Genomic DNA, 14,757 nt, shown 5'->3' on the forward strand with positions numbered 1-14,757 from the left:
CCAAGAAGGGTCTTTGTGGCAGAGAGAGGCACATGTAGAGCTGCACAAGCAAAGCTGGGTGTGCAGGAGAGCCTGAGGAAGGGACCTCTCACCCAGGCCTGTGCACGTCACCTGCACTGCCTCTGCAGCACCACCAGCACCAGCTCTCCTGGCTGCTTTGCTTGCAATGGAATACACTTTTTTGGTAAAAAAAGCCCTAAAAGCTGAAGGCAGGCCAGGCTGTCAGCATCAGGCAAGGTGGAGCAGAAACATGCACAGCATCACTCTGCACGAGTGTTGTAGGCACTGCATTATTTAGAATCAGGGCTAGATATTAATGAAGGTGCTTGTACAAAAACAGGATATTCTGGGGACAATCTATTGTGCAGGGTCATAAAAAATTTACAGCATTAAGAGAACCTTTCTCATGGCCACTCATTAATCACTTTGCCTTACAAAGACACCCAGTCTTAGTCCTTTAGAGTCAGGGCTGGATGTGCCACAGGCACATGAATTAGGGATCACTTTATTATGGAGATACCTCAAACCTGTTTACCCCACATGCCTCATCTTTCAAAATGCCTACTACACTTCCAGCTCAGTATTTCATCTAATCTAAGTATTTCCTTCTGTGTCTTTAAACTGATTTTTCATTGCATTAACTATTCCACAGACACTGTCCGTGAGAATTACTGTCCCTGGTTTAAAGGGAGGCAAAGCAAGTTGCCCATTACTATATTGTGAGTCAGAGACAAAATTTCAACTTGGACTGCTCTTGATCAAGTCTAATCCTCTGACTACATCCCTGATACTTCAGGAACCCAGTGCAATTGTTCACTAACAATGGGCTGTGTGCTAAAATACCACAGGACTGGCTTAAAGAAATCCCCATAGGCTTCTAATACTTAATTCATTACTTGCCTTCAGGTATTTGAAAAAGGGAGAATCCTAGACAATATTTTTGTCCTTCTTTCATAAGAATTAAAAAAAAAAAAAATAGAGAAGGATAAAGGGTTTTTGACAGCCAGTTCAGTAGGATTGGCAGTGCTGTGTCCTGTATTAAAATCAGCAAATATGAAGTTTAAAATTGTTTCTGTTATAACATTATCTCAGCTTCATTCACCTTTGTTAAGAGAAAGAGAGATCATGAACTGTCAAGGCAACATCAAGTTCACTACCCTAAAATCAATCTTTTTTGGAACATTATATGGAATCCCAGACAATGTAAAAATACAAGGATAATGACTACAAAACAAGGAAAAAGTAAATGTAGAAAAGGTGTTTGCTCCTTCTGTATGTTTTCCCAAAATGATAACCTGTATGCGTGTCACTGTCACCTGTGCAAATGAGACCCCAAGTGTGGTACCACCAAACATAACTGTACCACCCTTATTCTCAAAACTAAACATCTGAAAGTGCCTTACTCTCCTCCTCCAGAAGGATGCAAATCCTCAAGATAACAAAGAAAAGGTTATGAAAACCAGAGGAAATACAGAGAATACAGAAGCCATAGGTTTTAATGCTGCAGCACAGAAATCAGGGAAAAAGCTTCAAGCCAGACTTTGCTTTTAGACTTGTGAGCCTTCCAGGATCTCTGGAGCTGTCAGCAGCATCACCTGCTTTAAAACTGAAACATAAATGTCTGTCTGTGCAGATGGCCAAGGCATCTGCATGCAGAGCAAAAATAATCAGCCATCCAGTTTTCAGTGTCCAGAGATGAAGGGTTAGTTTGCTTTCCCCCACTCAATCAATCCTTCACCATCTGCTGAGCCTGCTGGCAACTGCCAAGCAGAGCTGAGGGTTTAGGGGACACGACTTTTGCACCTGGGTATCACGACAGGGCCTCAGGAATTACCACCAGCACAAGCAGAGTTTTAAGTCTGTTCTCAAAGGTGCTTCCTGAGAGCTACAGGGAAATGAAGGGATAAAATAGGACAGTGCAGGTGTCTGGAAACTGAGATGATGGACAAACCAGAATCCTCCAGAAAGGAGGAAAGTGACTCAGGATATTCCATCAGCAGTCAGGACAGGAGATGCTTGGAACACGCTTTGATTTTTCAGGGAAGGCAATAAATGCAAAGCCCTGGAGGATGGTAGAGAAGAAGCTCATGTTAAAACATGAGAGAAATCCTCAATTCCCAGGATTCTGCCTGAGCTCAGCAGGCAGGGTTGAGCAGATGGGTTATCTTCCATGCAGTGCCTCAAACAGGGCCAGAGGCTTTTCCCAGTCATGGACCCTCAGAGTGATGAATGACAAAGTATTAATGCTATTAACTCTATTAACTATTAAAAAGATGACGCTGCATCTTAAAATAAGTCTTATCCTCAAAAGGTAATCACTAGGTCCAGCAGAAGAATATTTTTAAAGCACACTATCTTTGGAGAAAGGTCACAAATACCCAGAGAAATCTGCGTAGATAAAATGAAGACAAGAGTTATTTACAACAGACAAAGCTGTGCACACTGATTCAAAAATAAGTTTTAATAACAAGAGGAATTCTCTTGTCTTATGAAAGGGTCAGAAGGGCAGCGGTCTCTCGGAATCTCATGGCATATGGAAGCACAGTAATGAATGTTATTAAAAATGATAAAAGGACTGACCTTTGGCTAATAACATCCTAACAAATGCATTCAGGGCTCATGTTTCAAGCTTTTATGAAACAGAGACTTTACGTTAATGTGTGCGTTGTTTCTGGGGTGGGGAGGAGTTGCACAGAAAGGAAGGTTGCCTGAACACACAAGGACAGGATGCCATTGTTCCAGGAAAGGATTGCTCCTGAGACCAAAATATACAGGATTCAGGAGAGGAAGAATTAAGAGACCCTTTAATAAGATCTCTCTAATGTGTAACACAAATCCCTTTGTGCCCAACAGGATTCACCTCACAGAGACTGAAATAGCACACACACCTCAGATGTGATGTGCAGAGTCTGAGAAGACATCCAGGATAGAGTTCTTGCCTCAAAACTTCTGCAGAAAGAAACAAATCCCTACAGAAGGTTACAGTTGTTCCCTCCATAAATGGTTTGTGTCTCACAGAACTCGTTCCAGTGCTCATCTCCAGTTCCTCCTCTCTGCTTACTTCAGGACAGCGGCCTGCAGCTTCCCCAGATCAAACCACTCCCAGTCCCATGGACAACTCAACTCCAGGCTGAGTTCATTGAGAAACCCTCACCCTTGGAAGCAGAGCTGGCTTTTAAATGTGCACAGAGATTTCAGGGAAAAGTTACATTAATAGAGCTATAAAGAGTCATTTTACTGTTTTGAAATATTTTGCCCGTTTTATGCACCAGAATAAAACCAGGTCACAGCAGGAAGGAAGATTGCTGCTTCTTAGCTCAGATACAAAAATGAGTATATTTTAATTTGGACCTCAAAAGAGACAAAACCTCAGCAATGATGCAAAAAGGTCTTGTTCCTATGGAAAAGCTAAACCTAACTGCTCTGGATGGAGCAAGGGCTCCCAGCCTGGAGAGGCTGACAATGCTGCGTGAGAGGTTTCCCTTGGAAGGATATTGAAAGTCTGAAATTTAATAGAGAAAAACAATTCAGATCTGCTAGGCTTCAAGCAAGTCGAGGGTACATTAAGTCCTTGCTGTAATGTAAAATTAACTTATTTAAGGAAGAATTTAAGTGCTACTTAAAGTACTGAAACCACTGACTGTAGATAATATCTCTGAAGCCAGCAGAAAGCAACTTAGGAGACTTTTTGCTCTCTCACCTCAAATTTAAAAAAACCACGAAAAAGCAAAGCAGCAGGCCACTCATCTCAGTTTTCACAGCTTTATACACCAGCCTGGAGAACTTGTAGTTATAAGAGGAATTACAGAGCAACACAAGCATGCACACAATGATTTATTGCACGTCTTGCCTGCCCAGTGGCGCAGAGAAGCAAGAGAGATGTGGATTATATACTGCACAATTTTAATTCTCCCATCCAGTAAACACAGAAAATATGAGTACAGCCTGTTCCCATTTAATGGACGGATCCTTTGCTATTTGGGCATGATGCTGCTTACATCAAATCTGGTGGAAAGTTTTGTTGAGACTTCTATGAATAAGAAGGGATTGTTCTCTCATGAAAACAGATGATTGATCCTTCCACTGCAGAGCAAAAATCTACATGGAAATGGCTTTGAAAAGTGATGACAGTACTACAGCTTGAGTCTGAACATCCCTGCCCACATGGCTTTGAGGCATCACTTCCACCACAGGGCTCAGGGGAGAAGGGCCTTTTGAAAACTTCCATTTGGACCATGCTGAAATCTAGGAAAATATATATATATATATGCAAAAAGATGTAAAAAAAAATAGGCAGCTTTGTACCAACTGGTGTGGAATTTAATGGGCATTTTCACTCATGAGCTCGAAGGCAAACGAGTGATCAACTTCAGGTACCTGCTTGAGGCTCCCTAAAAGCCTTGAGGAACAGTTGTGACATCTCCTTTGCCACTGCTGGAGAAGAGCTTCTCACAAGAGCAGGCTGCCACCAGCAGTAACGCCACCATTCTGCACACGACAAAGCTCTCAGACATTAACCTTTTGCCTTTAAGAATTGCTCCTCTTCCCAGGAACTACTTCAAAACATTCTGTTCCACATTTCAGCCAGAGACTTCTCAGAAATGCCTCTTCGCTGCTGCTTTGCACAGATATCTCATAAGGAGGCTCAACACACAGAACTTCTCCTGTGGCCTCTTTAGGTGTTCCAGAGGAAAAATAAAAGGACAGACACGAAGCACTTTCTTATTCTCTGAAAAGGACAGAGTCACGCTTTCCAATGCTCCTTCCCCACTGCCTGTCTCAAAGACAAAACCTCCACTTTTAAATCAAACTGAAGAAAACATTTGAGATCCTGGACTAAGTAAAGCTCACACCGAAGCCAGCAGGAATCTTTCCACCAATTGCAGGAATAATGGAAGCAAATTGCTACCAAATGATGAACTTTACCCTAAGTGGTCTTTGTTTTGTTATTGCTTTTTCTTGATCTCAAACTTGAGCTCAAGCTAGTATTCTCAAGGAAAAGCACAGCTAACTTTTCCTCTTGTGCTACTTGTACAAGTAACACAGCAAAGTCCCCTGCTTGTCATGCACTCCTCCAGCTCCCCCAGACCTTGGGCTCCATGAAGTGTTTCCAGCTTAGCCCCCTGCTCCAGGAGAGTGGAGGGAGATCAGAAACCTGACTTGACACCTGAGCCAAGAGGAAACCTTACTCTGCTGCCTGGCAATGCAGCAGAAAATTAAAGCAGGGCTGGACGGCAATTTGGAGATGTAGTTTCTCAAGCTGGTGAACTTCCCCTTGCATGAAACCCTTATGGCTTCTTGTGTCCTTTTGATGTCAAGATATGGCCAAAATCTCTGTCAAGTAACAAAGCAGAACCCAATGTCCTGCATTAAGAAAATTAAAACCAGCAATTTAACTTTAGAGATCAAAAAGCAAATCCACCTCCCTGACCAAGTCCTCCAGAATTCCCAGGAGGCCCCACAGACACTCCCCAATTAAGGATTCATCCTCTGTTTAATCAGGTGGACTCCTCCTTCCTAATGAGATCACTCTCCCCTACGCTCTGCTGCTCACTGACAAGCTCTGCACAGATAATACTCTGCTGCCATCCACCAGCTCTCCATGCAAAGCAGCTGAGACAAATTAGGAAGACAAAGTTGTTAACAAAATAATTACACCGATATTCAAAGCAGCTGTCAGGAAAAGGTACAGAAAAATGAAGCCACCTGAGAAAAATGTTTGCCTGTTTATGCCAAGATTTAGGTTAAACACACATAGATGACACAGTTGTGTCAGAAAATGGAATTTGACCATTATTACTGCAAAATACACCCTATGCATTCTTTTAACAGTCAAGCCCAAGTGCATGAATTCTTAGGGAACACAGCTGGGTGGCCAAGAGAGAAATGGGGGAGTTGTTCTTTTCCTTTGGTTTGGAGGGTTTGCTTTTCCCCCTTATTTTTGGTTTTAAGCCAAAACAAATTTTTCTAGCACTTCTTCAGAAAGCAGAGTTCTCTTGCAAGCTCAAGATTAGATGTGTTTTTGCTGGATGAGCAAAATTACATTTTATTTAAAGTGCGGGACAATGAAATAACACTTCGGTTTCATTTCCTTGCATAACTGCTCCTGGTTGGATTTCAAATACTGGGAGACTATGGGCACAAAGGACTTCAGTTACAAAAACCCAACATTTTAATTAACTGCTTTAGTGCAGACAGGGAATTTTGCAAAAATTCCCATCAGTATTCAGAAGCCTATTAAAAATAATCTACATTTTATGCCTAAACTGATTAGTATCTGTTTCATTGTGGTATATGAGCACAGATATATTACATATCTTTTTTTCCCTCCCTTAATTCCAAATTATACCTTTGGTTTACCCTCTCAAGTTTATATTAGACCGTTGCTACCCAAGAAAAGAACAGGATTTGGTTTGTAACTGGAATTGGCACGACAAGTGACCACCACCCAGCTGGGAAGCAGTGCCTGTTCATGCCCTACAGCTTGTTCCCTTCCAGTAGGTACCCACACACTTGGGCTGAGCGTTTCCACAAGAACAAATTCTTGTTTCCCCAGGCAGGACAGACAGAGCAGGAGAGGAAGCAACTCAGAAATTGAAGTTTGCGTTACTTGCCCTGCTAAAGCAAACAGCAAAACCCAAATTTAAAACTTCCAATCCTGCAGGAATCCTCCCCCACGCCCCCAGAGCCCTGCAGGGAGCAGAATGTTCCTGACCTGGATCATGTAGAGCTGGGCGATGCGATATTCTTCCACGCTCATCGGAAGAGGAATGCGATATTCCTTTATGAGCATTTTGGATACAGAAACCTCTTGTCCGCTCAGAAACACAATCCAAAAGCTTTTAGTAAAGGCTCCTTAAATAATGGCAAGGAAATGCATCGAGGATCCCTGAAACGGACAAAAAGGAGGGGGGAGGAAAGAGAGAAGTGGTTATTTTCCATTCTTATGGCAGAACATCCTATTTAAGAAAAAAAAAAACCTCCAGCAACAAGCAAACATTAATTTTTATAATAGCTATAAGCATAATAGCAGAGAGAATAATCTCTGGAGTGCTACCAGACCTTTGATATCAAATTGAACAGAATCTTTCAGAAGAATTTTGATTTGCTTCAGGGGATACCATCAAAGCTATTACTCTCCTGACCTTTGCCATAGTATCAATCAGACTTTCATATGCAACAGCATCTCCACGGAAGAGATGTGACAAAAGCTCCAAATAAATAGGCAAATCTGCTGCTGCCCACAGTCTCCAGTGTCAGCAACACACCAGAGATGCATCCTCTCAAAAACACCACGTTTTATCTTCTCAAATCAGGTTTTATCCTCTCAAATTCATTTAGCAGCAAGAAAGAGCAATAATTCAACTTCCTCAGCCCTCAGTAACAGTATGATGAAGAAAGACCTTCGGATTCTAAGAATAAAGACATCAGAAATGTATTTTCTTCCCTGCTTTATTCTGAATTATAGTCTTGGTAGGACCCTTTCTTTTTGCACCTCCAAAAGAGTCTGCTGGCAAGATCCTCCTGTCACTTCTGTCAATGTCAGTCTCATTTTAACACTCCCACTGCATGAGAATACAGTCAAAGATCAAACTGCAACAGAGAAAAATCCCATCGTACCCCACCTCAAGGCACTGTAACAGAATTCTAGTTAAGAATTCAGGGAATACAGCATTCACTACACCACAGGTCAAAGCAGGAATTTCTCAAATACCTTTAATACCCCCCTATGGACTGTGGATAAAGACAATAACTTTATCTAAGGAAGGGGGAAATAAAAGATGACTAGTTAGGAGAAGAGGACACAAGAAGAAAGTCTGTTATCAGCCCAAGTCAGCCTGGGCAGGATCTGGTGATGGCTCTCACAGCACACAAACCATTCACTTGGCTCCTTCTTGTCACCAAAATCCACCTTTCTGCTGTGCCTGCTCATTGGATGTCTTCAGAGAGAGCTGCTGGAGCCAAACCACCCCCGAGTCCTGTGTCTGGTGAAGACAACCAACAGAAAAAACCCAACCAATTTATCTCGTGGATTAGACCACGAGGTGGGAATCAGGAAACCGCACCGCTATCAACAGCCCTGGCTGCCCGTCGGTGTTTGCACAACACTTGAGCAACCTTTTACGAGGTTTAGAGAGGCTCAAACGCATGCCCATGGTCACAGAGCAACCAGGGACAACATTCAGTGTTTATAACCCAGGTTTACTGTGACATCTCTGCCAGAGCTGCCCCAGTGCTGAGCACAAATGGGGACACTGCCCTGGGGACACTGCCCTGGGGACACCCAGCCCTGTGCCACAGTGCCCCCAGCTCTCCTCCCTGTGACTGCCACATTTCCAGTCTGGCACTAAAGCAAATCCACCCCAGACCGACTCTTCTGGAATAGTGATCCGTCTGGTGCCGCATCATCTGAGCGATTTATTTCCAAATTCAATTCTCTGCCTCATTTTATTGCTGTCAGAGCAATCTGTGCCTGTGGAGGGGAGGATAAAAAAGTCTCTGCTATGGCAAAGCCTGTAGAGAATGATACTGGGAAAACTCTGCTTCCCTACACTGCTGAGCTCTGCACAGAAGTGTGTGCATCCACATGTATATACAGGATTTCCTCCATCAAACTAATCCTCCAGAACAGGTGAAGATAATCTCATTAAGTGGTTTTTAATTAGTGTCATGGCAAGGAACAACAGTTATCACCACAGGATGGATCTCAAGGACCAGATCTGCAATGGTCCAAGATCCCAACTCTTGGAGATAATGGCTGTAGGAGACTCAGCTACACATCTTGAGCAGTTTGTTGTGCTTTAGAGATCTTTGAGAATTTTATTTAAAAGCTTTTCCCCTTGTTCCCCAAATGCTCTGAAAGTGATTCTGCTCCATCATAAGGACATCAGTCATATCTGTCCTTGCTGCTTGCTAAAAACAGGATATTTCTATTGATTGGAAGCGATGAATAAAACAAAAAATAGAACCTAAAAGGCAGTAAAATGGCAAGAAACCAGTATCAACATGGAAAAAATGTGTTTATAATGAAGTGCCAGTCAGGTAATAATTCAGATGGCTGAGACACAAGAGGGTTTATTTTATTACAGACTAAAAATCCCAACGTTTTGGTCCCAAGCAGGCACAAGCAGCAGCCTTGGCATGTGGAGCCTATCTGGTCACAGCACTGGCTCCTGCTCCAGCTTCCTGCTCAGTTTTTATGGGAGCTGAGGGTTCAACATGAGCCCTCCTTCAGGTTTCTCCTTCCCTGTGGCCGGTGATTAAAAAGCAGCATTTGGGCTCAGCCCACAGGCCTGCAGGCAGCAGCAGACCCTGATTATGTGCCCATTGGAAGTGACCAGCCCCTGAAAACTGGGTAGAAAACAACCCTGGAAACACACTGGGCAACATCATGGAGCAAATCCCAACCTCAAAACCAAGGGAAAGGTACCTGGGATCAGCAGCCTGACACTGAAGGAGGCACAACGAGAACAAACCTGACTTGTCTGCCTGGTTTTTAGCCAAACCAGCAAAAAAAAGTACATTATCGAGGTAAGTCTGCAGCTTGGGTTATCCTTGAGTTGAAAATAACCTGTTCTTATCCTTTCAAGAGCAGTGGAGCCCAGGTATCAAACCATGAAATAAAACCATGGGATTTCACCAAACTCAGGTCAGGGGGAACACCATTCCAGGTGGGACAGAGGTGACAAAATGGCCCTTTCAGACAACTCACTGAGGACAGTGGCCTCCCTCCAAAATCCTGGGATTTAATAGAGAATCAAAGACTACTCACTGTATTGTCCTAACAAAACACAGAAGTTTGTCTGCAGAAATGACGGGAGAGAGGGAAAAGCTCTTCTGGAAGCAGGAGAGCCACCACAGAGTTCTGGCGAGCGGGTGGCAAAACCCCAGTTGTGTCCATGGCACTGTCTGCACCCAGCCCATTGCTGGAAGCAGCCAGAGGTGCTTGAGCTGCTCCACGTGCTGGGATTAGCAAACAGCCAGGGTTTCACCAGTGGATTTTGGCTACACCAAGCTGGACTTTCCATGGATTTGCCAACCCCAGATCCAGAGGCTGTTTGCAAACCTCAGCCTACAGCTGGCTTCCCAGCAAGAGGAAGCGGCGGTGACGTTTCCAGACTCGCTGCTGCTCCTGCTACAGCCAAGTGGCACATTTGTACAGCCCCTTATTCAATTTATACCCTGAGCTGTAGTAACTGTGAGAGCCAGGCGCATAATTTTATACCTCAATTATTTTAAAATCAGGTTCTCAAAGCATCATAATTATGCTGCAGAGTCAATATCCTGCTGAGATGAGTCAGGTCCACCTCTGAGCCATTGCTCCAGGCTGTCTAAAGGCTCATGCACAGCCTGCTGCATTTACTTCCAATCTTAACAGTCTCCCTCACAACAAACTTCCTAAAAAAACTGCCTGTGTTTTAAAATCAGGGGAGGATTATGTGGATCTGCAGAAGCTGAACAGACCAAGAGACCCAGAAGAATCTCTCCATTTAACCCATGAACTTGGTTCACTTCGGGAGCATCCGGGCAGCCTCCCTGGCACTAAAGGAGGTAGCAAAGGGCTGATAACAACTGACAGCTCATAATTAAGGAGTAAGTTCAGTGTGTGAAGGGTGGTTAGACTCTGCTACTGGAATGCTGGAGGCCAAATCCCAGCCACGATTCCCAGGCTGGCCCTGAGGAGATGGACACTGAGTGTGACAGCAGAAATCCCAGCTCCTCGAGGGGTTCACACACAGGAGAACCACTCACACTGTGGTTTCAGGCTACAAAAGAGCTGTTATGACTCTTTCCAGCTGCCACCTCAATGACAAATTTTGACCAGCTCATTTTTTCCATGCTCAGGCTGCTGAGCAGAGGCTTTTCAGGGCTGCAGTGAGCAACGCCCCAGCAGCAGGAACACACCTCAGGCCATGGCTGCTGCATCCCTTTTCCAACAGACATGACAGAGAGCAGCTATAATGAGCTTTTTCCAGTCTCACACAGGAGGTTCATTTTTATGCCATTATAAAGTTAAAAGGAAAATCCATCATGGGGGGTGTCTACACAGCAGCTGGTAGCAAAAGCTGGTCCCAGCCCCAGGTCTCAGGTTCTGATCACCCACTGCCTGCTCAGGGCTGTGCTCTCTGTAGAAGCTGAGAAAAGTCTCCTCTATGAAAGAGCACCCTAGTGAGTTAAGGATTGATAGCCTTGACTCAGCTGTTGAACATTTTTCCTTGCAGTATTTTCACATCATCAAGAAATTTAAGATATTTTACAGAAACAGCTGTAAGAAGACTAAGCCAAACCTGTAACAGCAAAAGGATGAGCAAAGGCACTACCTGAAAACCTCACCTACCTCCCTAAAGACCTTCCTTAGGCTCTCTACATCGCCTTTATCCCCCCAGGAAGATGCTTCCTTGAAGAAAGTGATATCAGAGAGATGTCAGCACTAATCCCAAGTGGATAAAATACCTGGACTTCAGGAAGCAACACCAGGCTTAGCAGCCCGGCCACCTTCCCTCTCCTGCAGAGCTCCCTGGAGGAGGACACGGTGCTCTCCCATGGAAGCACTGCATACTTACTGTGCTTGGATTTATTTATGCCTTTAGAAGCTGCAGCATAAATGGGAAACAGAATCCCAGGGCCTAAGTCAGCAGTTTCCAAAGGCAGCCTCGGTGCTCACACCTTGATTAATGCAGCATTTTCCCTCCTGGCCCAGAGCAGTCTTGCTCAGCTTTATCTGTCCAGAGTGGAATTGCTGCAAAGACCATTCCCTGTCACTCAGGTCCTGCTTGTCCAGTGTCCCTGCCTCTCAGAAGTTTTCCATGAGTATCTCCAGAGCCTGGTTGTCAAACCTTGCTCAGGCTCACTCACCAGCCTTGCCTGCCCAACCCTCTCCAGGAGCTGTGGCACACACAGCTCAAGATCCACCACAGGGAACAGCACAGCCTGGAAATTTTCCTGCCCACATCCCACTGCCAGCTCCATGGGAAGGACACAGGACAGAGAGGAACTTCTTGGCTTGTGAGTGCTCAGCACACTCTAGACTGGAGTGTGTCACCATGAATCTCTCATGACTGATCACTACTCTGTAAAGGTCAAGGGAAAACACAATTAATGAGGCTTTTCCAAGGAGATGAATAATGAGTGCTCATATTTTACCATTCCCTTCTCTGCCCCCCTTGCCCAAACCCACCAAAGTGATCTCTCCAGTGGAACTGTTTCAATCCATATCTACACTGGAAAGTTAAAAAGCCTCAACATTGCTATTTGTGGCCACAAAACACTCATCACTATTCTCAAAACTGTCTCTCTTTCACACACACGTGCACTAAACTGAAGGGAGAACGAGCCTTTGAAAATCAGCAGTTTTCAGTTTTTATACTGTGGGTCGTACCTGCTCACTGACAGCTAAGCAGATTTAAAAACTCATCAGGACTGGGGAAAAAAAGGAAAACTGATCAAAAGTTAAAGCTCCTTAAAAGTGCACAGTTCACATGCTCTCGGCTCCAAGGCCACTGTGTCAGTGTGTGACTCTCAGTGGGGTCACTCATCCTAATCCCCCATCTCATCTGTCACATCTTCAGAGAGAAAAATTGCCATGCAGCTGTTTGCACGCCCGAGTTTCGTGACTGAGCTCAGATCCCACCCGACAGTGAATCAGCAGCTAACACACAAGTGCCCCCACTGCACCACTGCAGCAGTCCTGCCAGTGCTGCAGCAGCTGCAGCTCCCCGTGGGACTGGCCACTGCCTGCAGCACAGCCAGGGCACAAGGAAAACACAGGCATTTGTGGAAATCAGCTTCCCCGGGTGTAGGGCAAGCTCCAGAGCAGCAGCACAGGGAGGGGCTGAGGACAAACACTGCTTGGTAAGACAGGGCGAAAAGTCCCATTTACAGTACTTGATCTTTTTTCCATTATTAGATACAATTTGACGTCACTTATAGAATTTAAGAGCTCATTGTAAAGTAGACATTTATTACAACTGAAGGATGGAAGCAGTCCAAATGCAATATAGTGACACTGAAGCTATTAAATCTTGTTATAGTTCACTGGGCAGCCAAATATTGGCTTGAAGCAACGTGAGGAGAGGGGAAAGGGGGGGGAAAATAACACCACAGGAAAGTGTCCACAACACCCACCATAAACATTCTTGGATATCGTGCTGGTTTTTTGTACTTTCCATTCCTATTACCCTGTCAACACCTGGGAGAGGAAAAATTGACTCCCTTCTTTTTGCTTTTCTAAGTGGTGCAAGGACAGCCAGCCCTCCACACACACACACGGACTCTGGGGGGATCAGGTGAAGTCCATCAGCTGAACTTTGGTTGGAAAATTAACATTTCAAGTCCTGCCGTGCCTGGAGGTTATGCAGTAACGAACTAATAAAGAAGCCATTAAAAGAACTAATAAGCACACTTGAGCCACAGATGAGTGCAGAGGGAAAGACAAACCAGCCTCTAATCCTTTTGCTGATACTGGGGATAAAGATGAATATTAAAAAGAATGCTGACATTAAAGTTTAAACGTTTCCAAGTAGTCTGCATGAGGAGAGCAGCCACCAAGCCCAGTGTCCTGTGGCCAGGCTGCAGAACCTGGTGAGCCAAAGGAACTGGGCAGATCCTGCTTTTAATGGGGTTGCTCTTAGTCCAAAACTCAGCATTATCCACTGAAAACAGGCCAACATTACACACAAAAATACATAAATATAGATGTGCAATATATATATATTTTATATATAGACATACATATATATATACACACAGAGAAACAAAAATAAAAGCAGCACCGAGTGTGGCAAGTACAGCGTGTTGGCTGAAAACAGACTGAAAATTGCTGGCAGCTCATTAAACTACTGTAAAGAAAAATCCATGGAATGCCACAGGCAAACAGCATGGACAGGATTTTTTCTTTGGTTGGTGGCACATCCATTAGTCTGAAGGGCCACTGGCATGCAGAAGCCTGCACACTGTGGCAACAGTGACAGGGAGACAGGAGGCAGGCCAAGTTTAAAAACAAAATAAACATATCTAATTTCCCAGGTAGGCTCCCTGGGAGGTTATTGCATTTACACTTTGCTGCTCCAGGTGCTACAGTCCCTCTTCCTGACAGAACTCAGGAGAGGGAACACAAGGGAGCTTGGTGCAGTTCCCACCAGCTGGTCAAGGCTTCATTTGTATTAAGTAGTGAAAACCCAGTCAGAAATCCATCCAGGCTCTTAATGTCCATGTCCACACCACCCCTGTTCTCTTCCTCTCCATCAGCTGCTGCACTGGAAATCAGTTTTCTATTAAAACATCATGAGCAGAAAGTAATGAAAACTCCCATCCTTTCATCTCACCAGTCACCAAGCATGAAAGTAAGAAATTGAGAGCAGGGAGGCTGAAGTCCAAAGCTTTATGTATTAATTCCTGTGACTCTTGTTCCTACACCAGTGCACAAGGCACTTGAAAGCCACTCAGTCCCAAACCCATTACAGTCATACCCCACCTCCCCTGGAATGGCAAACACAGCACTCATTCCCCACTTTATAGCTTATTTATTCATGGGTCTTTATGCTCATCTTTTCCAACCTACAGCCCATTTCAGGCTATTTCTCAATGTTAATTTGAATTTTTATCTGCAAATACTTGCAGATCCACTAAACCTGCTTTTGAGAAACAAAAATGCAATTTTGGGATTTGAGTCAACATTGGACAGACCATGGATTGCTTCCTCAGTAACTCCAATTCAAACTGAAAAGGGTCATCAACAGCTACTTCACTTTTTCAGTA

At 44.3% G+C, this 14,757-nt stretch overlaps 1 protein-coding gene across 16 annotated transcripts in view; it reads right to left on the reverse strand.

The window, feature by feature from the left end:
• The window catches only part of PITPNM2 (phosphatidylinositol transfer protein membrane associated 2), a 122,223-nt gene that overhangs the window by 53,797 nt on the left and 53,669 nt on the right, over positions 1–14,757 (reverse strand). For 14 of the 16 annotated variants that reach the window (XM_021532743.4, XM_021532744.4, XM_085593326.1 and 11 more), the window contains one exon: positions 6,716–6,889. In XM_021532743.4, coding sequence (XP_021388418.1) covers positions 6,716–6,793 — 78 coding nt within the window. In that variant the 5' untranslated portion in view covers positions 6,794–6,889. Of the gene's footprint in view, positions 1–6,715; positions 6,890–7,877; positions 8,019–14,757 lie in introns of those variants that run through there. The other 2 variants (XM_085593319.1, XM_085593321.1) reach the window with 2 other exon arrangements.

The sequence above is a fragment of the Lonchura striata genome, chromosome 15 (genome assembly GCF_050655825.1).
Source record: "Lonchura striata isolate lonStrDom1 chromosome 15, ASM5065582v1, whole genome shotgun sequence".
Lineage (NCBI taxonomy): Eukaryota > Metazoa > Chordata > Aves > Passeriformes > Estrildidae > Lonchura > Lonchura striata.